General features: G+C 35.6%; 1 protein-coding gene across 1 annotated transcript; it reads right to left on the reverse strand.

The window, feature by feature from the left end:
* Nucleotides 1-2,316: 2,316 nt before the first annotated feature.
* Nucleotides 2,317-12,250, reverse strand: KLRB1 (killer cell lectin like receptor B1). Its single transcript, XM_024733537.1, has 6 exons — nucleotides 12,046-12,250; nucleotides 7,593-7,691; nucleotides 6,830-6,901; nucleotides 5,594-5,748; nucleotides 5,089-5,204; nucleotides 2,317-2,464 (listed from the first exon to the last, which is right to left on the reverse strand). Exons 1-6 carry the CDS (start codon nucleotides 12,128-12,130, stop codon nucleotides 2,317-2,319), a joined length of 675 nt encoding a protein of 224 aa, XP_024589305.1. The 5' UTR covers nucleotides 12,131-12,250.
* Nucleotides 12,251-24,553: the final 12,303 nt, after the last annotated feature.

Genomic DNA, 24,553 nt, shown 5'->3' on the forward strand with positions numbered 1-24,553 from the left:
TTTGAAAGGACCCTAATAGATTGTCTTGATAGAGAATGCAATTTGATTCATATACCTGGGTGATCATATTTGGGTTCTAGCCCTATTAGTGGATCACCTTTTAAATGTTGACAAATCATTCTATGCTGCTTATATTATCATTTGAAAATGGTCTTTTTAGAAAAACTGCTCCTGTAACTCAGCCACCTTGCTGAGGTTCCAGGCAATCAGCAAGCACATAAATGCGTGACAAAGGCTTTGAGCTAACCCGAGTCCCAGTCAGCATCTCATTCCAACTGCACTAGAGACCGCCAGCAAGAGCCACCTAGGTAAGCTCATTCAGTAAACAAATTTGATTTTATAATTATTTGTTTATTTTTCAGGAAATATTTATTGAGCATCTGCTATGTGCCAGAACCATGCATTGGCTAACAATACTAAGAAGGTTTTGATCTCATGGAGCTCATATCCCCATGGAAAGGGCCTAATAATAATAATAGCAATAGTGGTAATCAAATAATAACAATAATAAAATGATAAGTAGATAAATAATTATCTAATTTCATATATTATGAAGGAAATAAATAAGGTGTTGCAAAGGGACAAAATGGATAAATCTGATTGATATACAACTTTCTTTTGTTCTGTTTTGCTTGGTCGGAAGGGAACAAGTGTAGCCACAAAAACAAACACACACACACACACACACACACACACACACACACACACACACACAAACCAAGTAAGTCCACAAGAGGGCAGAATGGAGTTAATCGCAAACAATTGCAGATGTAAACTTTCAGCTGCTGCCAAGGGGTAAACTAAAGGCTATGACCACCAGATCAGGTTACTTCATGAGTTTATAGGTGTTTAGAACTTAAAAATTTTTTATAATTATCTTTTTACTTGCACTTCTTGGATTTTCCTTTCCCACACTTCTTGGTATGAAAGTCAAAAGTTATTCCTTTTTACCCATACTAGCATTATAAAGGAAAAGAATCTGATTGCTGGCTACCTAAACATGTGTGGATCAGAAAAAAATGGTTAAACAAACCCCTAGGCTTATGCATCAAGAATGCTTTATTTTTAAATTTTTCCCACCATAAGTGTTTTTCCATGATACTTGCTTTTTTTAAAACTTGAAGTACAGTTGATTTAGAATGTTGTGTTAGTTTTGAGTGTACAGCAAAGTGATTCAGTTATACATATATATGTATTATTTTTCAGGTTCTTTTCTATTATAAATTATTACAAGATATTGAGTATAGTTCCCTGTGCTATACAGTAGGTCCTCGTCGTTTGTCTAGTCTATATACAGTAGTGTGTATATGTTAACCATGATACCTGCTTTTCAGCCCACACTGTGCATATTGAAGAGCTCTGTGGAATGGGTGGAGCAGGAAGGTAAAACAGAAGGAAATGAACTTCAAATTCAAACACATGGCGTAGGAAATAAACAGAAGGAATCTCACTGGTCCAGTCTGGCATGTGTTTTTAAAAAGTGAACACTCAAGAGATCTATCAGAATAAACACATCTCTTCTGTAACTTCAGCTTCCCCAACTGCAGAGTTGAAAAATATATCACATTTTCCATTAGAATAATGAAAAATTTGATTACATATTTCCTACAGTGTGAGCCATAGAAAGAGTAAAACATAGAAGGAAAATAAAAAAGCAATGAGGAAATTAAAATGGAAAGAGTTAAGGTCCCTTCCCAAACTCCTTTAGTAATGGGTCTCTGATATGAGTCAAGAGAATGGATTTTAATCAGTGTTCTGCCACAACCCAATTGTGTGATGGTATTGAAAAAAAAAAAGCATAGGCTGTGGGAGAAGCAGAGGACTTCAGAAATCATTTACTAAAATTTTTCTGGAGGTGAGCGAAGGCATAGAGGGGATGGATGAAGTCTACAGGATTAGAAACCATTTCCCTTAGCTGGTCTGGGCTTTGTTCCATAGAGAATCACTGTCTCTTAAAATGAGGTGTTTTCTTTATGTATCTGTTTTCCCATTTATTGAATGAGGAGATTAAACTTGAATGTCTGTAAGACTAACAACAGTTAGAATTCTCAGTGTTTGTTCCACTTTGTACCACAAAATGCACATTAGGCCATGCTAAGAGTATATACAGTTAAAATGAGAGATACCTGAAATGGAAATTAAAGAATTGGAGAGGGGGGACCTCCCTGGTGGCACAGTGGGTAAGACTCCATGCTCCCAATGCAGGGGGCCCAGGTTTGATCCCCGGTCAGGGAACTGGATCCCACATGCATGCCTCAACTAAGAGTTCCACCTAATAAATAAAGATTAAAAAAGAAATGGAGAGGGGATGTGTAGTCAAGTGGCAGAACATACTTTATTTTTGACAGGTTTTAGTTCTTTTTGACAGATCCATTTATTTTCTGTAGCACAGTTCTCGGAAACAATTTGTGTCCTTGAGATGTAAACACAACTGTTTTCTTCAGCGTCACCAGTAACTGGTAACCTGTGGAGCAGAAGAAAAGCCTCTCTTTAGTGTTTGTGATTTTCTCACATAATTCTCCTCATCCAGCCAGTATGTTCTGTAATTTTCAGTAAACAACGAGGTGCTGGTTATTAAGCATGGAGTAAGTACCCAGTCACAAATATAATGATATAAACTTTTAATAGAAAGCTAATATAAACCTCTGGAACTTGCAAACTCATCTTCACTGGAAAAGAATTGTTCTGAAAAGAAATGTCATAATGATACATACAAAGGAGAAGCTTTGGAAACTGGGAATTGAATCTCCTATTAACATGTTATATGAAAATTTCCTACCTTCACTGAGCCTCGATTTTCTTAAGTATATAGTGTGTATATATTTGGGGAGACATTGAGATCATGTATATGAAAGGGTGATCATGCTTAAACAAAGAATGTGTTCAGTAAATGTAATAAGTATGTAGATACTCAGTGTCTACAGAATTTGAATATATCAATAGCGAGAAAAGGAGGCTCAGTACATATTGTATGTAGTAGGAGGTTCCCTTTTTTTCCATTCCAAACAGCTTGGTGAGTGTCTGCTACAATATATGTACTGTTAGTTCCAAAGAAGCAGAGGCTTATGGCTCATTGCAGGTGGGGCATGAGTAGAAGTTAAACAGTGGGATGGCAAGATAGAGCTGGGGTGCCAGGATGGAGTGTGTACAAGACATTCACCTATTTGTCTCAAATAGAAAGTGAAGTGGTGGCACTGGGCAGGGCTCCATCACAGTTTTAATTTGTTCCTTTGTTCCATTTCTCCTTGGAGCCCCTCGGCCCTGAGAAGCCAACCTGATTCTCTCCTAGTGCCTGACACCCTAGTCAAATCAGAATTTCTCTTGACCAAGCTATTGCAAAGGTCCCCTGTATTTTATCTCTTCCACCCTTCTGGTCCTTCCTTTGAATTTCAAGATAACTTTTTTACCGCTCATCTGGCCAAGTGCCCTTCCAAAAGGCCCTAGGTGACTTCCCAGGCCTTCTTTGACCAGATCTCTGCCTAGTTGTCTAACATTATCTCATTTAATCCCCAAAACAGTCCTTTGAAAAAAATTATTAACACCCTTTATGTTTTTCTTTACCTGAAAACCAAGGTAGAGAACTAAAATAAAAGCAGAGTCTAACTGACGTCCTTTCTACTATAATATGATACCTTCCAGGTTTACCTGATCACTATCTTAATCAAATCATCACTTTTATCCTCAGAATAAAATAGAGTGTTCAATCGAATTTAATCCATCATCTTTGCCTATATTTCTGCTCATAGACACTTCAGAGTTTTCCAGTTTTATTATAAATCTTAATAAAATAAATGTAATGGCCCAATAAGAAGCATACACACACACAAACCAAAATTAACGTTTACTATGTACAAAAAAAAAATAAGTTAATATAAAAGTTGCACTTATGTGTAAATAAAATATAGAAAATAATCCCTAGAAAAACAAAAAAATCAGAGTGTAGTTTATTTACCAAAATATGTTTGCCTTTTCATACATTTATTCTACTCCAGAACACTTTATTTTAAAATAATCTTCATTTTAAAGTACGGCATCTAAAAAAATATTTTAGAGCATGGGTCAAACAATGTCAAAATGTGCTAATTAAATCAAGATTTCTTTTAATGTCTAATAATTTTCCACACAATAAATTATTACTATATTTTAGATAAACTTGAACATGCTCCTGTGTCTTGAATTTTAACCTCTTGTTTTTTGAATGATAAAAAAAATCCATTTTAACTGTTATTTATACAAATGTGAATAAAGCATTCACAGACTCAGAAAATGTAACACAATATCATCTGTTCTGAAAAACTCATCAAATTTCTTTTCAGAAACTTGGTTGAATGTCCGCACACTTTCACTTTCTAGGGAAAAAAATGTCCTGCCCTTTGTTGTACGAATAACGATGAGGTCCATTAAAAATTTATAATTTAACTGTGTAACATCAATCCTCCTATAACACCGTTGGTTAACTTGACCATCTCACACAAGAAACTATGAGACAACCAAAAAGACGGCAAATAGCTCTTTTGTGGCTTATGCAGATTGACTACATCTCTCTTCAAACAACCCTCCCTTCACACCGCTGGTTAAAATAAGCTACAATACTTGTTACAATGTGAGTAGTTTCTCTCAAATGTCTGGATACCCCACGCTGATATTTACTATATTTTTTCCTCTTGTATTCATTGTGCCAACGCTGGTTGTGACCCACTAAGGTATGTGGTCCCACAGTTTGAAAAACACTACTTAAACAATTCTTCGTGCCGATAGCTTCCAGCTAGAAATTTCTTAATTTTTAAATGTTGTTATTTTAAAAACTGTTTCATGTGCCCCCACCCAAAGGAGTTAGTCTCTTCCTTGTCTCCTAAAACTCCATTGCTGGTAAAAATATATATTGCTGCAAAGGGTTGATGTCTTTTCATATGTGAAACTTTTCAACCAACTTCAGAATCATTCTTCTTCTCAGACTATTCTGATCCTCCTGAACATTTTTAAACTAAATTAAAATGATAAATCTCAATCTTCAATAACAATGTTACTATCTTGCCATGTAAACCTGATGTAAATTGAATATTCAAATTAGCTTATCCCAATACTCACATATTAGAATTTAAAAAGGATCCATTTATCCACTTCCAGTTCTTTTCTGATAATGTAAAATTTAATCCAATCCAAAACGGAATTCCTCCTTTGTCTATCCGGTTTTGTATGAGCCTCTATAAATAAAACAGAAGAAATGACTGAATATTGAATCTGTTTATCTATTACTGGTTTGCATCCTTCTACCCATCCTCTGAAACCCAGTTCAAGTATCACCTCCTCCCTGAAGCCTTTCCTAACTCCCCATCGGAGTTAATTATTCCTTATTTGTGATATTTCTGTCTGTATATTTATATATATCCAAATATTTGTATTTATGTTGTTGTGTTCATTAAATTATATTTATTTTGCTTACATGTCCGTTTAGTGTCTCAGATTGTGAGCTTCTTGAAGTCAAAATTAATACTTCCATCTGCATAGAACCCTCCGGGCTAAAGCACAAAGATCTTGATATGGTTAGAAGCAAGGGCTAAGCCGTATTAAAGTATTTTACTTAATTATTTACCAATTCTTCCTGATCTTGAATAAGCAGCAGACGGGATTCTTTTGTGAAACAGTCGGCTAGACTGTCAGTCCAAGGTTTGTAAGTGTCATAAAAAAGCAAGCATTTATCTCGGATCAGTTGCCAGTTTGTTGGGCACTTTAACAGAACTGGTCTCTCTAAAGTAAGAAAGAAGAATAAATGTTATGTTTCTAACCTGCTACCCACCCCACTAACACTAATCATACATGCACAAGTCATTATAAATTCAGGGAAGCCGTTGATCATCACAGTGAGAACAATTCATGAATTTAATATAACTTTGAGGGTTTTGAGACATAGTTCATTCTGGTACTAAGAGTTGAAAATTAGTGACAAGTTAAAACACTGACAGACAGAATAGCTTGTTCAAGTCCACACAAAGCAGATGCTGGTAGAGTCAAAACTCTTTCTGAGATTCCGTAAATCCATTACAAGTGTTCTTTCTACTCCATGATGACAATATCAAACTTCTCTAAAAAATGGCTACTTTAAACAACATGTAAAATGAAAAGCAAATAACAGTTCATTTCCATAAGTTAATGGCAAATACCATAGAGAAGAATTATAAGAAAATTTCTAATTGCTGAATTATATATTTGCCTATTAATGGGATCTATTGGGTAGCATTTTCCAGAAGGATTTTCATAGTTTCTTAAAATTTCTGTTATGTACGAATGTATATAATAAATGATCACATTCTGCTACAGTCACTCAAAAATAGTGTCTTTATTAACACACACTACTTAATAAGTACATGGACGAGATCAATGTCTTAATGTTTAATACAATAAATATTAAATTATTCATTTTATGTCGTGTTCCGTTAATTAACTTCGGACCAGAGTTAGCTGCTTGACATATTCATTAAAATCATCAAATATCCCACTTCAATGCATATTTTACTTTATAGCTTGGGTTTTGGCTATTAATTATTGAATATCCTAGCAGCAGTCTCTCATAAGGCAGTGTTATCTGTTGGCTAAGATCGTAGGCTCTGAAGTGAGACCACTGAAGTACAATTCCCAGTGTCACCACTTAGTACCTGTATGACCCTGGATGAGTTGCTTAGCCTTTCCATGCCTCAGTTTTGTCAAACATAAAATCAGAGCGATAATACTATCTTAATGTATGGGTTGTTATGAACCTTAATTAAGATAATGCATGATACCTATCAAATTTTAGCCATTATTCTTAGGAAAGTCAAGCCACAAAATATACCTGTAGTTTCCTTCCTGTTCTCTTGAGCATCCATGAAGCTTTTCTCTGTTGATTTTTGTCTCAAGAATATCACTAATAAATCAGGAGAAATCATTAAGAAGATTAATGCTGAATGGTGCAGTGAAATGAATATGTTATATTTATCACTTCAGGAAATTTTTATCTCAACAAGCTTGAAATGAACAGAAGATAAGAGCAATAGCAGCGTAGTAACGAAGGGTCTACTTAGAAGACAACATAAACAAACACACACATAACAGGTGAATGCACACAGACATTGAGTTAGCGGTTTCAACTATATAAGTAAGCTCCCAGGTGTTACTTAAACTCTTAAATTGCTTCCACTCCTTGCCTAATGTTCCATCTTCAGAATAGGTATAATTGTGCCTATACCCCACGGGAGAGATTGCCTAGGACAATCTGGAATTTAGTAGGCACTTAAGGAACTGTAAACAATTGGAACTTTTTATTTTCTTTGTTATTGTCATGATTTTATCATAATTGTGACTTTTTAAATGTCCTTGGAGCACATGTGAAATCCCCCGTGAAGCCTATCAGAACAGTTAGGAAGAGAAATACGATAAAGGATGACATTTGCTTAGTAGGTACCAGCTGAGCACCGTTAGAGCACTGTTTCATAATTGTTTTTGTTTCATGGGTCTTCCACTAAATTTGGGATGGCCAAATGTTAACATACTTTAATATTTATGGTAAAGTAGAATAAGTAGAACAAGAAATCAATGATCTTTCTTGCATCACTTACCTGAAACACTCAACCCAATCACAGTCAAGGCAAGAAGAATAATCCCAGCACAACCAAGTTTCAGAGCAAATTGATGCCAAGGTGGACCCTGACAAACATCTGAGACATTAAGAAAATATACTTGATTAACTCAGTTGAGTTCATCTAATACAAAAAGCAGAGGTTGTTTGGATCACATAAGAAAGAGCTAGATTCAGGTTGGGGGTAGGGGCAGGAAAAGACATTATCAGTCATCTTAAAGTAGGGTCCCACAAGATGGAATCTCAGACCCAACTGAGAGTTGCTTATAGATAAAATAGAAATATTTATGCCTGTCTTGTGTACGAAGGATTGGTATAAGAATCAAATGAGATAGATGTGACGGTGTTTTGAAACATGCCAAATGCTATACAAAAATGAAACATATACCCTACCGTACGAAGTAAGTCCAAGAATTTTGTCCAACAAGGAAGGCCTTCATTCATTCAAGATATATTTGTTGAGGCTCTGTTTTATGCCAAACAACATGTTAGGTGCTGGTGGTATAAGACAATTCTATTCTTAGACGTGGATTTCTCTGCTTTACTGTTGCCTGGCCCAATCATCTCCAATTTGGACCAAATGGATGGAATTCAAGGAAGAGTATTTTACAAGCTTGCATGTTATTTTCAGTATTTCAATGAATATAACGTAACATGAACCTGTGTCTACAACATTGCATAGTCTAAAAAATGTCAAATACCTTTGTTTTTCTCTGTATCATGTCAATAACGATGTACTGTATATCTCATGTTCATCAAAAGTTGTGATTGTATTAATTAAAGTGGGATCATAAATTAATCATAACCTTATCAATGGATTTTATAGGGAAAAATAATCAAAGAGGAACTTATTAATGTAAAAAATTCTTGGAAAAGACTGAGCAACAGCTTCCAAAATTATATCAGCTCTGACAGGAATTATTCTGGTAATCTGTACTTCGGTTATTCTACTTGAAATTGTACTTAGACAACTTCTATACCTGACTTAATTATAAGACCCCTTTTATTCCCATTTGGTTTATAATATGTTATATATATTACAATTATAAATTACTTTCTAAATTGTATTATTAGAGCCAAGGGCCTTTACAAGTAAGGGTTTACTAATTTAACTATATCTATCATTTATTTATGTTATCTACTCCTTTTTATATTTTGTCTAGTATTCCTCAATATAAAGGAATACATGCTTTGAGTCACTTGTTAAAAACTTTAGCATCAGATATGTTAAAATGTTATCTTTATGCTCATTAAATGTTCCAGAGTGACCCACAAATCCATTTCTACTTTAGTCTTTTACACTCTCCCTGGCGATTAAGTTTTGCAACCCAGTTTTCAGACAACTGCTCATGGTCTCTTCATTAGGATGTGGACATTCATAAGAGTTAGCTCTTTCTAAAATGTCCCTGGGGAGATGGAATTTAAGATAACTAAATGTGATAAAAGATTATGCGAGGAAACAGATAATAGATTAGATTTCAGGTAGTGACACCTGGATTATCATCTGGAGGGGAGAGACAAGAGTAGACAATGAGAGGAGCTCCAAGGTCCTGGGTGTATATCCGAAAATGGGAGAACCAGACTGGAGAATATTGGCCAGGTAAACTTTAGCCATCTGGAAATACCCACATAAGGCTAGTTTTTTGTTTGGATACAAACAATATGCCAAATCATCTCACTTTTTTTCTCTAAATCTTTCCATGGCTTTCTCTCAAGCAGATCTAAGTCTGTACGTCTGTAGAACAGCCTACAAATCCCTATTCATTCCAGCTTCCCTTTATGTCTCTAACTTCATCTCCTGCTGCTTTCCATGCAGACATGCTCTGTCATTTCACACTAACCTATGAGCTCTTTCTACAAGATGACAGGCATGTTCTCATCCCACGGATCTTGCACCTGCACTGGTCCATCTTTTAAAAGGCTCTTCTCCCAGGAAGCATACCTTTGTCTCTCAATTCTTTCAGGTCTTGACTCAAATGTCATCTTGTCAGGCAGGCTTCTATGATTATTCCATTTGATATCATATCCTCTCCAAAAGCTAACTCTCAATTCCATTTTTTAAAAAATATTTTCTCTATTGCACTTAATATTATCTAACACATATATGTATACATATATATTCTTAGTTATTCATTTATTTGTAAGCCTTCCTAGTAGTATAATATAAACGCAATAAAGGAAACTATTTTTTCACTACTTTATTCACTGTTGTATTCTCAGCACCTAGGGCATGCCTGACACAGGTGCTTATTTTTGGATGAATAGATAAACTCTAGAGGCATTTTTGCCAACACCTATCTACCTTTCTAAGAGACCAAATCCTGGGCCATAAACCAGATTCGTCACAACTCACATCTCTCTCTGGTTTTCCTGACTGCTTTTGATATAATCACTATTCTACAGTTACCATTTTGGCTAAACTGTTTAGCCAAAGAGCTTAGTGGTTGTTTCACGATAATTGTAATACCAGATCAATGTGTGGTGAAAGAATGTCACCTGCCATTTCAGTAAACAAAGGATGTTGCGACCTTAAAGCCACCAGCCAGTGCGGCTGCCCGGATAGTAAAACTTGAGGGGGATTCAGGATGGAGAAAAACAGGATGCTGGCCCTAGATAGCTAAGATGCATGTCAAAGGAATTATTTCAATGAGCCCAGACTTTTCATCTTCCCACATATAGAAAAGCACTAGAATCATTAACATGAGGTGTCTGTTTCTGTGATTAGCAGTAATCTTTTGATGTTTGACTACATTTTTTTTTTTTTTTTTTTAAGCCAAAGCTCCTGTATATCCCAGCTCCTCCCTTACCTCTTGGGGACATTTCTTCAGAACTATCAGAGAGGCTGCCTTCTCAGCTATAGTCCTCTGTAAAGTCACCAAATACATAACTCTCAACTTTTAGGTTAGGCATTTTTTTCAGTTGACAAGCGTTTTGTAGTCACACATTTTGTTCTGACTTTATTCTATGTTTTCTCAGATTTACTTTTAGAATGATATTTTGTGGAATAATGACGACAATTAGAATAGACAGATTTTCTGGCCTCGTTGATTTGGGATCACAGAGAGTAGCTTTTAAGGAAAATCTCGCTGTCTTTCTCTATTTTCATTCTCCAATATCGTCCGACACCATCCTCCTTTCTCTCCACTTCTGCTAGATCTGAATAGGGAACAGAAAGTCTTTCTCTTCCGCATCAAAAAACAACTGTGGCTTGACAAATTCTCACTGTAGTTATCAAAATTCTCCAATTTCCTGTAACCCCCAAATGAAGGGTATCATGAAACTATTTGATAACCCTAAGACTTTTCAATCTCCAATTTAGAACATTGATAACTTAATACTTCCAAATTATACCAAACCATCCTAAAAAGATACAACCCACTTGCCAAGCACACTATGGAATGAATATCAGGTTGGATAAAAATTGCAATATCATTGATGTTTAGTAAGTTTGGTTTGACTTCAGAATGTAATACTATGTCCTGATGAGTTTATACATTTTTTTCTGCTTAATTTGTAGTTTCTCTTTATCTATCCCCAGGCCATGGAATCCATCACCTATGACCTCACATTAGAATACCCCATCTCTTTCACTCAGAATACTAACTCCTCTGACATGCAGAAAATTGCCAACTTCAACAAGTATGAAATAAGTGCATGAGCGGTATTCTCCTGTGGGTTGTGGCTTAAATCCTTCTAAACTGTTATACTTTTCAATTTAAAAAAACATCAGATTGTTACTATATCCAAGTTTTTGATCTTGAATACAATTTTCTTTCAGAACATTTTTTTCCCTTCCCTTTGAAGGGTGAACGATGTTAATCATTGAGCTTACACTTTGTATTCTGAAAGGAATGCCACGGATGCAAATGCATTGGAACTTAATCACAGTATTTTATAGAGGGATTTGAAATAAGGTAGGTTACTATTACAGCAAGGTAGTAAAAAATCTCTAAAAATATTCATTTGTTAAAAAAAAAACAAAAGCAAAAACAACAAAAAAGGGAATTCTCTGGTGGTCCAGTGGTTAAGATTCTGTGCTTCCATTGCAGGGGGCACGGATTCTATCCCCAGTCAGGGAGCAAAGATCCCGCATCCCTCATGGTGTGGCAAAAAAAAAACAAAAAAACAAATAAAAAAATCAAAATATTCCCTTGTTAATGCACGTAAAATATTTCTTCAGGATCCTTTAGCCAAGGCTCAGTAATAGGAACTATATTCATTTTTCACAAAAGTATCTTGATAAAAAAGAAATCTATAAGGTATGTGCTTTTTCCCACATTTGTGATTACCTACTGACAGGCCATGCTATATCTATTTAACATTAATATGGCTGCTGCTCATCTTCAAAGCCATGATTTAAAGCTACAAATTCAAGAGAAAAATCTGACTATGGAAGATATACAAATGCCAAAAGGAAAAGTAAAGCCACTTACTCTGAGGAAGAGCTGGGGGTGATGAGCTTTCAAGGCCAGCATTCCTGGATATGTTTAAATCAGCATATATCACCGGTCTGTCCATTGCAAAGAGAAGAATGTGGCACTAAACTTGCGTAAAAGAAAAAACTATAGTTCTATGAGGCAAGAGAAGCAAAAGGAAGTGCTCAGCCTTGAAAAGCTTTATTATCTTTCTTACCTACCCACACTTCTAGCAGTGGGTTTTCTCTATAAATTAGTGAGAAAATCCACTTACTGGCTGTCCAGTATACTTAGATATGTAATATCTACTTTTTAAAATTAATTGGCCTGTTTGACAGAATTCTGGGAAGGTTTGTTTGCTGTCTTTGTAACCATCCTCTTTGAGTAGTTTTCTCAGGGCCAGGACCAGCGTGAGGGAAATGAAGCACTCTCATTTCCCTCCAAAAAAGTCAGGAGTCAAGATAAACAATATTAAATGTAATGCTGTAAAAAGTAAACACGAATGCAAAAAAACTGCAGGATGCCTTTCCAAAGCTCTAAAGTCTTCCTGAAATATTTGTGCTCCCCCCAAAAGAGGCAAAATGTGGAAAATGGAGTCATAAATGTGGAAAAGGCTGCTGAATAATACAACAGAGAAAGCAAAGAGCTAAAGATCAAAACGACTCTTCGCTTAAAATAATGTTTTTAGTGCACTGAAGTTTAATTTCAAGTTATGAAGCATGACTGTGACCACTAGGAATCCACAGTGGCCATGTTAGAAACGATTGAGGAAAAAGTGTTCCCTTCAACCAGAAGCTTGCAAAACTTTGTGAGCTCCAAAAGTATAAACTGGCTAGAAATATAAACCAAAGAAGAGCCTTCACTTGTCCATATGTAGTATGAAATATATTGATGAATCCTTTTCTTTGTTACAACTGTCTTCACAATGATCTTCTATCACAAAAGATCCTTACTATGAAATCGTTATTGTATACATATAAAATAAATCCTTCATGAGAATTCACACCTGGAGAATTTTTCTCATTATGTTAATGCATTCATCGATCATCTAATTCCCTACATGACACTTTCTAAACACAACATATCAGAATTCAGAAATTTACTGTCACTATTATAGATAGATAATAGACAGAGAGATAGATACAGAATATACACATACACATGTGCATGGGATATATATGTTATTAAAGTTTTCAGAGGGTAAATGATTATAAGTAACTGAGATTTAGGATGTGACAATAGTAGCTATAATATTGAATAGCTCAAGGAACAATAAAGATAGATTACTTTTTTTTTTTTTTTGCGGTACGCGGGCCTCTCACTGTTGTGACCTCTCCCGTTGCGGAGCACAGACTCCGGACGCGCAGGCTCAGCGGCCCTGGCTTACGGGACCAGCCGCTCCGCGGTATGTGGGATTTTCCCGGACCGGGGCACGAACCCGTGTCCCCTGCATCGGTAGGCGGACTCTCAACCACTGCGCCACCAGGGAAGCCCAAGATAGATTACTTTTAAATTTTATTTTATTTATTTATTTTTGGCTGCATTGGGTCTTCGTTGCTGCGTGCGCTTTCTCTAGTTGTGGCGAGCGGGGGTTACTCTTTGTTGCGGTACACAGGCGTCTCATTGCAGTGGCTTCTCTTGTGATGGAGCATGGGCTCTAGGCATGTGGGCTTCAGTAGTTGTGGCACATGGGCTCAGTAGTTGTAGCTCGCAGGCTCTAGAGCACAGGCTTAGTAGTTGTGGCACACGGGCTTAGTTGCTCCATGGCATGTGGGATCCTCCTGGACCAGGGCTTGAACCTGTGTCCCACTGCACCACCAGGGAAGCCCCAATAAAGATAGATTTTTGATTTTGCCTATGTCATCTATCTTGACATTGAGATTTGCTGAGTTAATAGTGGGAGTTTGAGTGGATAGGAAAATAGAGTAAAATAAAAACAAAGTTAATTTTGAATATGAATAAGTACAATAGAGGCTATATTATGGCTACGACATGGAGAAAAGAGTGATAAGAGAATCATTTGTGCAAGAAGGTGAAAATACAAAAGGCAACAAGTGGTGATCGTAAAACAAGATAATCCACTCTAGACTTAGAAAATGGTGACTTTAGTAAGATGGCCGACTAGGAAGCTACACCCTCTTTATCCCACAGAGACGCTGAGTTAACAACAGTATGTGGACAGAATACCTTTGTGAGAGCTCTAGAGACCAGTTGAAAAATTACCGCACCCAGGCCTTTGCAAAACCAAGAAGAGATTCCAACAAAAGGGGTAGGAATCTCAGCATTTGGTGTGGAGGCACCAAGAAGAAACCTTGTGTAGCAGGGATCCTCCTTTGAGATTAAAACAAGAGTGGACTGTATATCCAACAGCCTGGATTGTCTGGTGGCTACTCAAGGGACTGGTTTCTGTCTTGCCTGACACAGAGTGCTTATAGGACCAGAAGAAATTTGGAAGCTAGTGAAAGCTGAAGCAAGGAGATGCAGAGCTGCAGTTCTGCAGGCAGACATGGGGAAAGCAAGAGGTGAGAAAAGGTTTGAGAAGTTCAGGAACCTCCAGCTGGGCTAACTGGTGAAAGGTCTTACTCTTCACAAAGGCTCTATACAAAGCCTAGGAGTGCCAATCCCAGAAAAAAAAAAAACACACACACACCACACAGAAACATGGCCCAATCAAAGGAACAAACAAAACCCCCCAAAACTGAAACTGATTTAAAAAAAAAAAAAAAGTCAGATCTATGAGCTGCCCGACAAAGAATTTAAAGTAATTAGTGAGAACACAGGGAAACAACTTAATGAAGAGAATACTATGAATAATTGTATACCAACAAGTTGGATAATCTAGAGGAAATGGATAAATCCCTAGAAATGTACTAAGACTGAATCATGAAGAAGCAGAAAATCTGAACAATTCAACAATGGGTAAGATTTAAATAGTATTAAAAAACCTCCTAACAAAGAAAAGCCCAGGACCAGACGAATTCATTGGAGAATTCTACTTGATATTTAAATAAAAATTAACACTAATTTTTCTGAAAATCTTCCAAAAATCTGAAGAGGATGGAACACTTCTAAGTTCTTTGAGACCAGCATTACCCTGATACCAAAGAGAGATAAAGACACTACAAGAAAAGAAGACTATAGACTAATATTCCTGATGAATATTAAAACAAAAATTTTCAACAAAATGCTAACAAACTGAATTCAACGGCACATTAGAAAGCTTATACATGATGACAAAGTGGATTTATTTCTGGAATAGATGACTGGTTAGCATAGGAAAATCACCAATGTACTACACCACATTAATAGAATGAAAGACAAAACCCGCATGATTATCTTAACTGATGGAGAAAAACCATTTGACGAAATTCCACACCCTTTTATGATAAAAACACTCAACAAACGAGGAATAGAAGGAAACTACCTCAACATAATAAAGGTCACTTATGAAAAGCCCACAGCTAACAGCACAATCAATAGTAAAAAACTGAAAGCTTTTCCTCTAAGGTCAAGAACAAGACAAGGACGCCTGTTCTCACCACTTCTATTCAACATAGTATTGGAAATCCTAGTCAAATCAGTTAGACAAGAAAAAGAAATAAAGACATCTAAGTTGGAAAAAAAAAGAGAAGTAAAATTATCTCTGTTCAGAGAGGACATAATCTTATATGTAGAAAACTGTCAAGACTCCACACATGCAAAAATCTGTTAGACTAATAGATGAATTTGGCTAAGTTTCAGAATAAAAAGTCAATACACAGAAATCAGTTGCATTTTTATACACTAATTAATGATCTGGAAAGGAAATGAAATTAACTCATTTGCAATAGTATCAAAAAGAATAAAATACTTAGAAGAAACCTAATTAAGGAGGTCAAAGACTTGTACACAGAAAAGTACAAAATATTGCTGAAAGAAATTAAAGAAGACATAGATACATGAAGAGTCATCCCATGTTCATGGATTGGAAGGCTTAACATTGTTAACATGTGCATACTAGAACTACCATATGATCCAGCAATTCCACTCCTGGGTATATATATTTTAAAAAAATGAAAACACTAATTTGAAAAGATACATGCACTCCAGTGTTTATAGCATCATTAATTACAGTTGCCAAGATATGGAATTAACCTTTACAGTTGCCAAGATATGGAATTAACCTAAGTGTACATCAGTAGATGAATGGATAAAGAAGATGTGGTGTATATATACAATGGAATACTACTCAGACATAAAAAGAATGAAATTTTGCCATTTGCAACAACATGAATGGACTTGGAAGGTATTGTGCTGAGTGAAATAAGTCAGAGAAAGACAAATACTGTATGATATCATTTATAAGTGGAATCTAGAAAATATAATGAACTAGTGAATACAACAAAAAAGAAACAGACTCATAGAGAACAAACTAGTGGTTACTAGTAGGGAGAGGGAAGGCAAGAGGGGCAAGGTAGGGGTAGGGGGTTAAGAGGTACAAACTACTATGTAAAAAATAAACAAGCTACAAGGCTATATTGTACAGCACAGGGAATATAGCCAATGTTTTATAACTATAAATGGAGTATAACTTTTAAAAATTGTGAATCACTGTGTTGAACACCTGAAACATATAAAAATTTTTTTGTTGTTTTTTTTTTTTTTTTTCTGCAGTATGCGGGCCTCTCACTGTTGTGGCCTCTCCCATTGCGGAGCACAGGCTCCGGACGCGCAGGCTCAGCGGCCATGGCTCACGGGCCCAGCTGCTCTGTGGCATGTGGGACCTTCCCGGACCAGGGCACGAACCCGTGTCCCCCGCATCGGCAGGCAGACTCCCAACCACTGAGCCACCAGGGAAGCCCTGAAACATACAAAATTTTATGTCAGCTATACCTCAATTAAAAAAAAAATGTGTATACTATCCACAGTGATGTTCAACACAATCCCTATCAAAATCCCAATGGCATTTTTTTTCAGAAATAGAAAAAAAGTCATTCTAAAAGTGACATGGAATCTCTAAGGAACCTCAAATAAACAATTCTGTAAAAGAAGAACAAAGTTGGAGGACTCAACTTCCTGATTTCAAAACATATTACAAAGTGACAGTAACCAAAACAGTGTAGTAGTGGCATAAAAACAGACAAATAAACCAATGAAATAGAGTAAAGAACCCAGAAATAAACCTCCAGGTTTATGGCCATTGGATCTTCAACAGCAGTGCCAAGACAACTCAATGGGCAAAAGACCATCTCTTCAACAAAGGATGTTGGGAAAACTAGATGTTTACATGGCAGATAATGAAGTTGACCCTTATCTTACACTATATACAACAATTAACTCAAAATGGATTAAAGACCTATAAGAAAGTAATACCTATAACTACAAAACTCCTAGAAGAAAACATACAGGAAAAGCTTCATGACTTGGTAATACTTTCTTTTGTATAATACCAGAAACACAGAAAACAAAAGTGAAAATAGATGAATGGGACAGCATCAAACTTAAAAAACTTTGTGCATCAAAGAACACAATCAACAGAGTAAAAAGGTAACCTACAAAATGGGAGAAAATATTTACAAATCATATGATAAGGGGTTAATATCCAACATATATAAAGAACTTCTATGACTCATCAACAAAAATCAAAGAGGCTGATTAAAAAATGAGCAAAGGATTTGAATAGATATTTCTCCAAATTGATATCCAAATGGTCAACAAACATATGAAAAGATGATCATCATCACTAACCATCTGAGAAAAGCAAATCAAAACCACAATGTGATATCAGCTCACACATGTTAAGATGATTAATATTTTAAAAATTACAGAAAGTAACAAGTGTTGGCAAGATGTGGAGAACTTGGAACCCTTGTATCTTGTTGGTTGGATAGCAACCACTATGGTAGTGGTATGGTATTTTTAAACATAGTTTCTTAAAGTTTAAAAATAGAACTATTAAATGATCCAGTAATCCAACTTCTAGGAATATATTCAAAAGAATTGAAAACAGGGTCTCAAAGAAATATACTCATATTCATAACAACACTATTCACAATAGCCAAGAGTTGAAGCCATCCAAATGTCTATCAACAGATAAATGGTTAAAGAAAATATGGTATATACATGCAATGGAATATTATTCATCCTTAAAGCAGAAGGAAATTCTGTCACATATTGCAATATTAATGAATCTTGAGGCTACTATGTTATGTGAAATAAGTCAGTTGTAAAAAGACGGTATATTATTCCACTTATAAGAGGTATCTAAAGTAATAAAATTCACAGAAACAGAAAGTAGACTACTGGCTGGAGGGAGGGAGAAAAGGGAGTTACTTAATGGGTATAGAGTTTCAGATTTGCAAGATGAAAAAATTCTGGAGCTCTGTCTTACAACAATAAGAATATAGTTAATACTGTTTAACTGTATGCTTAAAAATTATTAAGAAGGTAAATTTTACATTATGTGCTTTTACCACAATAGAAAAAAGAAAAAAATACAAAAGAAAACTTTCATAGCTGATGGAAAACTAGCGTTCAGTAATGATAAATAAGGGAAGGGAGGGTATATTGTCTAAAAATATTCGAGATGTAAGGGCAGTGTTTTCAATAGGATCTCTTCCCTCTCCCCTACCAGAGGATAGGAAATGGTCAATAGTTGGAGGAATGCAATGGGACAATGGAGATGGGAGATGGAGTAAAAGCCTCTAAGGGTTAAAATGTACAGCAGGGTCACTGCATTTATGTCCTAGATTGACACATTAACCTGTGTGCACCATGAACTAGCTTATTCAGATATGGAATCATAAACAAAATGATTCCTGCTAAATTTAAACAATTAAACAATACTTAACGCCTTCTAAGAAAATTTTTAAATATTAGAAAATTAGATGTGGTTTTAGAGAAGATAGATAAATTCTAACCACTGAAGAATTCATCATGTAGCTATAGATTATCACTTTGCATGACCCGCTCACTCATTAACATCTAGCTGGACTGCTTAAGTATCAAATTTTGGTTTAAGTCTCAGTACTTCATTGTAAAATCAAATACATTTTATCCCTTCTTCTTCTGTGTTCCTGCAGATCTGGCACATAAAACATATTTGTAATTTATTTGCAATGTGGTAATATCAACTTTTGTCTGTTTTTTTTGTTTTTGTTTTTGTTTTTTGTTTTGTTTTTGCGATACGCAGGCCTCTTACCGCTGTGGCCTCTCCCGTCGCGGAGCACAGGCTCCGGACGCGCAGGCTCAGTGGCCATGGCTCATGGGCCTAGCCACTCCGCAGCATGTGGGATCTTCCCGGACCGGGGCACAAACCCGTGTCCCCGGCATCGGCAGGCGGACTCTCAACCCCTGTGCCACCAGGGAAGCCCAACTTTTGTCTGTTTTGCTATTAAAGGGAAATTTTCCCTTGAATCATGACTGTTTTCTTATGCCAGAGAATAATTGTAACAGAGAAGAATAAACCTGACTTCATATTGGATCTATTCCTTTAGCTCTCACCATTATGTCCTGCTGCCTGTGCTTAGTCATGCTGGCTCTGCACCTTTGAAAAAGAATGTTGCCTGAAGTATACAGAATATCCCTTTCTCAAGGCTCTGCCTCCCAGACTTGACCTTTAAAGCCATAACATTTTTCATTGGTATAGAGATTAAAAGTTACAAAACAGAAAATAACATTTGTCTTGTTGGAGGTTTATGGGAACATCATGACCAGACCTATGTGGACAGCTGCAAAAACAAAGGATTATCACATTGTCTCTGGGGTCTGGCCAGCACCAACAAGTCTGCAACAAACAGCTACCCCCCTCCCCTTTTTGTGTAAAAGAAGCCTGATATCCAATTCGGGTAAGATGGTTCTTTGAGACGTTAGTCCACCATCTTCTCAGGCTGCTGGTTTTCCAAATAAAGTCACTATTCCTTGCCCCAATACCTTATCTCTCGACTTACTGGCCTGTTGTGCAGCAAGCAGTACAAGCTTGGACTCAGTAACATAATTACATGGATATATATTGAAGGAATAAATGAATGTGAGATGTATTCTATGCTTCACATTTGCAGTGGGGAGCAGATCATACTGCAAAAATCGAAGACTTCTGAACACCAACTGAACCTACTGATTAACACCAGACCAAATACAAACTCTTCCAAAGAGTAAATGTACTTTCTCTAGCTTGTTCCATAATGGATTATACCAATATTCAGAACATTTTCAACATTTTGATGAGAAAAAGATACTGCACAGAAATTTTTTGTGTTTAAGGTTCAGAAATTTCCACTGCAAACAAAATTAGGTCAGTTGACTTTATGCACAGGAAATACTTACCACAAATATCTCCCTAGAGACACTTAAGTATTTACACCTATGGTCAATAAGTGGGTCAGCTAGCAGAATGCCTATTTAGCATTTGCCTGAAGTTCAGTCACTAAAATGTGTATCAATAGTGTTAAAACTAACTTTTATAATCTAAGAATTGCATTTATTTTTAGAGTACACAGTTCTCCTATTGTTTCTGTGTTGTTAAATACAGAGCATGTAAATGGAAGATAAGGCAGCTGCTAGAAGTTAAATTCTCAAAGTCCTTTTATAAAGTGATATGATCACCTTCTCACGAGGTTACTCATACAGTCATTCAGTCTGTGTTCATAAAACATCTACTAGGTTACACTCCATATTATTTGTTGGGAGGGTTTTGTAAGTAAAATTCAAATATAAAGTACATATACACAATACAAACTTAGCAACAAAAAATGTAAAGTACAATCTAGGTCTTCAGAAAATAATAAAAGGGTGGGGTGAATTTCCAGCTAATATTGTGTGGCTGCTGTGTTGGGGATGGTGGTAAAAATAAGAGAATTTATCTAAAGTGGAAAAACAAAAGTCTTAAAGCTAGAGGCCAAGAGACTTGGGTTTTGAGCATCATGCAATGTCAAAAATTGCATAAAACAATTCTCTGTGTTGTTTATCAATAAATATTTATAGTGAATGCATAAAAAGAATGCATGTAAGGTATCTGTACCAATCTCAGATTAGATGTTACTTCTGGGAGAGAAGAAAGGAGAAAAATGGCTTTAGTTGTATCTGTGAATTTTATTTGTTTATTTTTTAACTTGATATGAAGAAACTATGGGCAAAATTGTCAATATATGTTATATGTGAGTCACATTGTTTTGAATCACTTTATCTGATTTTTTTCATTTTAAGTCTCAAATATGCTCTTGGCCATAATTTTATTTTCAATATCTTTAGTCATTTTGGTTACATGAATTTCATGATCAGCAATTTTTATTTTATACAAACATCAACTTCAACTAATGTGATTTTATCCCATTTATTTTAGTTGTATAACATATTACCCATTATTTTATCTCCTTGTGTGTGTGTGTGTGTGTGTGTGTGTGTGTGTTAGACTTAACTTTTGCTATATGATCTATATTTTCTTTGTGTACTATATAGGGGTGCATTCTTCTTTTGGAAATTTGAAAGTTTTATAATCTTATTAAGGTCTTTAGTGGTAACTATTTATTTACTTATTTACATTTTGGATGAGCATTTACATTGCTTTTATTCTGAGTGAGTTTGAGTATCTGTTCAATGCTTTAGAGCCATTTGTAGATCATTCTGGTAAATTTTCTGCTTTTGTCATTTGACTATTTTTATATTGAATTTTAGAGGAGTTCTTAATGAATTTAGTCCAAATGTATTTCTAAGAGTTTTTTGGTATGTACTCAAAACTGTTGAGTGTTATTGACTCAAGCTCATATGGCACCTTTCTCCCAATTTATAACCTTTACGTCAGGAATCAGCAAATATAGAACAGTGGATTAAATCTGTCCTGCTACCTGTTTTTGTAGCCTGCAAACCAAAACATATTTTAAAAAATTTTACATTTTTAATTGTTGAAAAAAATCAAAAGAAAATTACCTTGTGATATAAGAAATCTATATGCAATTCAAATTTAAATGTTTGCAAATAAAGTTTTTTTGTTAGAGTTTAATTGAGGTAACACTGGTTTATAACGTTATATATGTTTCACATGTACATTATATTTTGACTTCTATATATATTAACAGTGTGCTCACCACCAAAAGTTTAGTTTCCATCCATCACCATACAGTTGACTCACTTTACCCATTTTGCCCTCCCCCTCCACACCCCTTTACCTCTGGTAACTATTATTCTGCTCTGTGTATCCATGTGTTTGTCTTGTTTGGTTTGGTTTGTTCACTTATTTTTATATTCTACATATGAATGAAACCATATGGTATTTGTCTTTCTCTGTTCGACTTATTTCACTTGGTTTAATACCCTCAAGGTTCATCCATGTCATTGCAAATGGCAAGGTTTCATCTTTTTTATGGCTGAGTAATATTCCATTTTGTTTGTTTGTGTGTGTGTGTGTGTGTGTGTGTGTGTACCATATCTTTAACCATTCATCTATCGTTGGGCAGTTAGGTTGTTTCCATACCTTGGCTATTGTAAATAATGTTGCAATGAACGTAGGAGTACATATATCTTTTTGAATTAGTGTTTTAGTATTCTTTGGATAAATATCCTGAAATGGATTAGCTGTATCATATGGTAGTGCTATTCTTAATTTTTAAAGAAATCTCCTGTTATCCATAAAGATTAAATCAATTTACCTTTTCACCAACAGTTTATGAGCGTTTCCTTTTCTCCACATCCCTGCCAGCATTTGTTATTTCTGCCTTTTTGGTAATAGCCATCCTAATGATTGTGAGATGATATCACACTGTGGTTTTGATTTGCATTTTCCTAATAATGAGTGATGTTGAACATCTTTTCATTTACCTATTGGTCATCTATATGTCTTCTTGGGAAAAATGTCCATTCAGTTCCTCTGCCCATTTTTTAATTGGGTTGTTTGTTTTTTTCTTGTTGAGTTGTATGAATTCTTTATATATTTTGGATATTAACCATGCATCAGATATATCATTTGCAAATGTCTTCAATTCAGTAGGTTTTCTTTTTTTTTTTTAATTTTTGTGGATGGTTTCCTTTGATGTTCAGAAGCATTTTAGTTTGATGTAGTCCCAATTGTTTAGTTTTGCTTTTGTTTCCCTTGCTTGAGAAGACCTATCCAGAAAGATATTGCTAAAAGTGATGCCAAAGAACATACTGCCTATGTTTCTTCTATGGTTTTATGTTTTTGAGTCTTACATTCAAGTCTTTAATTAATTTTTAGTTGATTTTTGTGTATGGTGTAAGATAAGGTCTAGTTTCATTCTTTTGCATGTGGCTGTCCAATTTTCCCAACACCATTTATTGAGGAGACTATCCTTTTCCATTGTATGCTCTTTGCTTCTTTATTATAAATTAATTATCCATATACCTGTGGATTTATTTCTGGGCTCTCAATTCTGTTCCATTGATCTGTGAGTCTGTTCTTCTGCCAATACTATGCTGTTTTGATTACTATAGTTTTGTAGTACAATTTGAAATCAGGTCATGTGTTGCATAAAGCTTTGTTCTGTTTTCTTTCCATGAGCATGCTATATCTTTCCATTTCTTTGTGTCTTCTTCAATTTCTTTCAACAATGTTACAGGTTTTTTTCTTTTTCTTTTTTTTTTTTTTTTTTTTTTTTGACCATGCAGCACGACATGTGGGATCTTAGTTCCCTGACCAGGGATTGAACTCAGGCCCTCGGAAGTGAGAGTGTGGAGTCCTAACCACTGGACCACCAGGGAATTCCCAATGTCACAGTTTTCAATGTACAGGTATTTTACCTCCTTGGTTAAATTTCTTCCTAGGTATTTTATTTTTTGTTGCAATTGTAAATGGGATTGTTTTCTCTTTCTACTTCATTGTTAAGTATAGAAACACAACAGATTTTTGTATATTGATTTTGTACACTGAAACTTTACTGTAGGCATTTATTATTTCTAATAGTTTTTAGGTAGATTCTTTAGGGTTTTCTATCTATAAAATATTTCTTCCACTAATAGTGACAGTTTTACTTCTTTCCTTATCAGTTTGGATGACTTTTTTTTTTTGCGGTATTCGGGCCTCTCACCACCGCGGCCTCTCCCGTTGCGGAGCACAGGCTCCGGACGCGCAGGCCCAGTGGCCATGGCTCACGGGCCCAGCCGCTCCACGGCATGCGGGATCTTCCCAGACTGGGGCACGAACCCGTGTCCCCTGCGTCGGCAGGCAGACTGTCAACAACTGCGCCACCAGGGAAGCCCAGTTTGGATGACTTTTATTTCTTTTTCTTGCCTAATTTCTCTACCTAGGGCTTCCAATATGATGTTAATTAAAAGTGGTGAGAATGGACATGCTTGTCTTATTCCTAATCTAAGAGAGATAACTTTCAGTTTTTCACTGTTGAGTATGATGTTAGCTGTGGGTTTATCATATATGGCCTATATTATGTTGAGTTATATTTCTTCTATACCCATCTTATTGTTAGTTTTCATCATATATGGGTGTCAAATAATTTTCATTGATCTTTTCTATTATTTTTCTAGTCTCTATTTCATTTATTTCTGCTCTCATTTGTTATTTCCTTTTTTTCTGCTAAACTTG

The sequence above is a fragment of the Neophocaena asiaeorientalis genome, unplaced genomic scaffold (assembly GCF_003031525.2).
Source record: "Neophocaena asiaeorientalis asiaeorientalis breed wild unplaced genomic scaffold, Neophocaena_asiaeorientalis_V1.1 scaffold150, whole genome shotgun sequence".
NCBI lineage: Eukaryota > Metazoa > Chordata > Mammalia > Artiodactyla > Phocoenidae > Neophocaena > Neophocaena asiaeorientalis.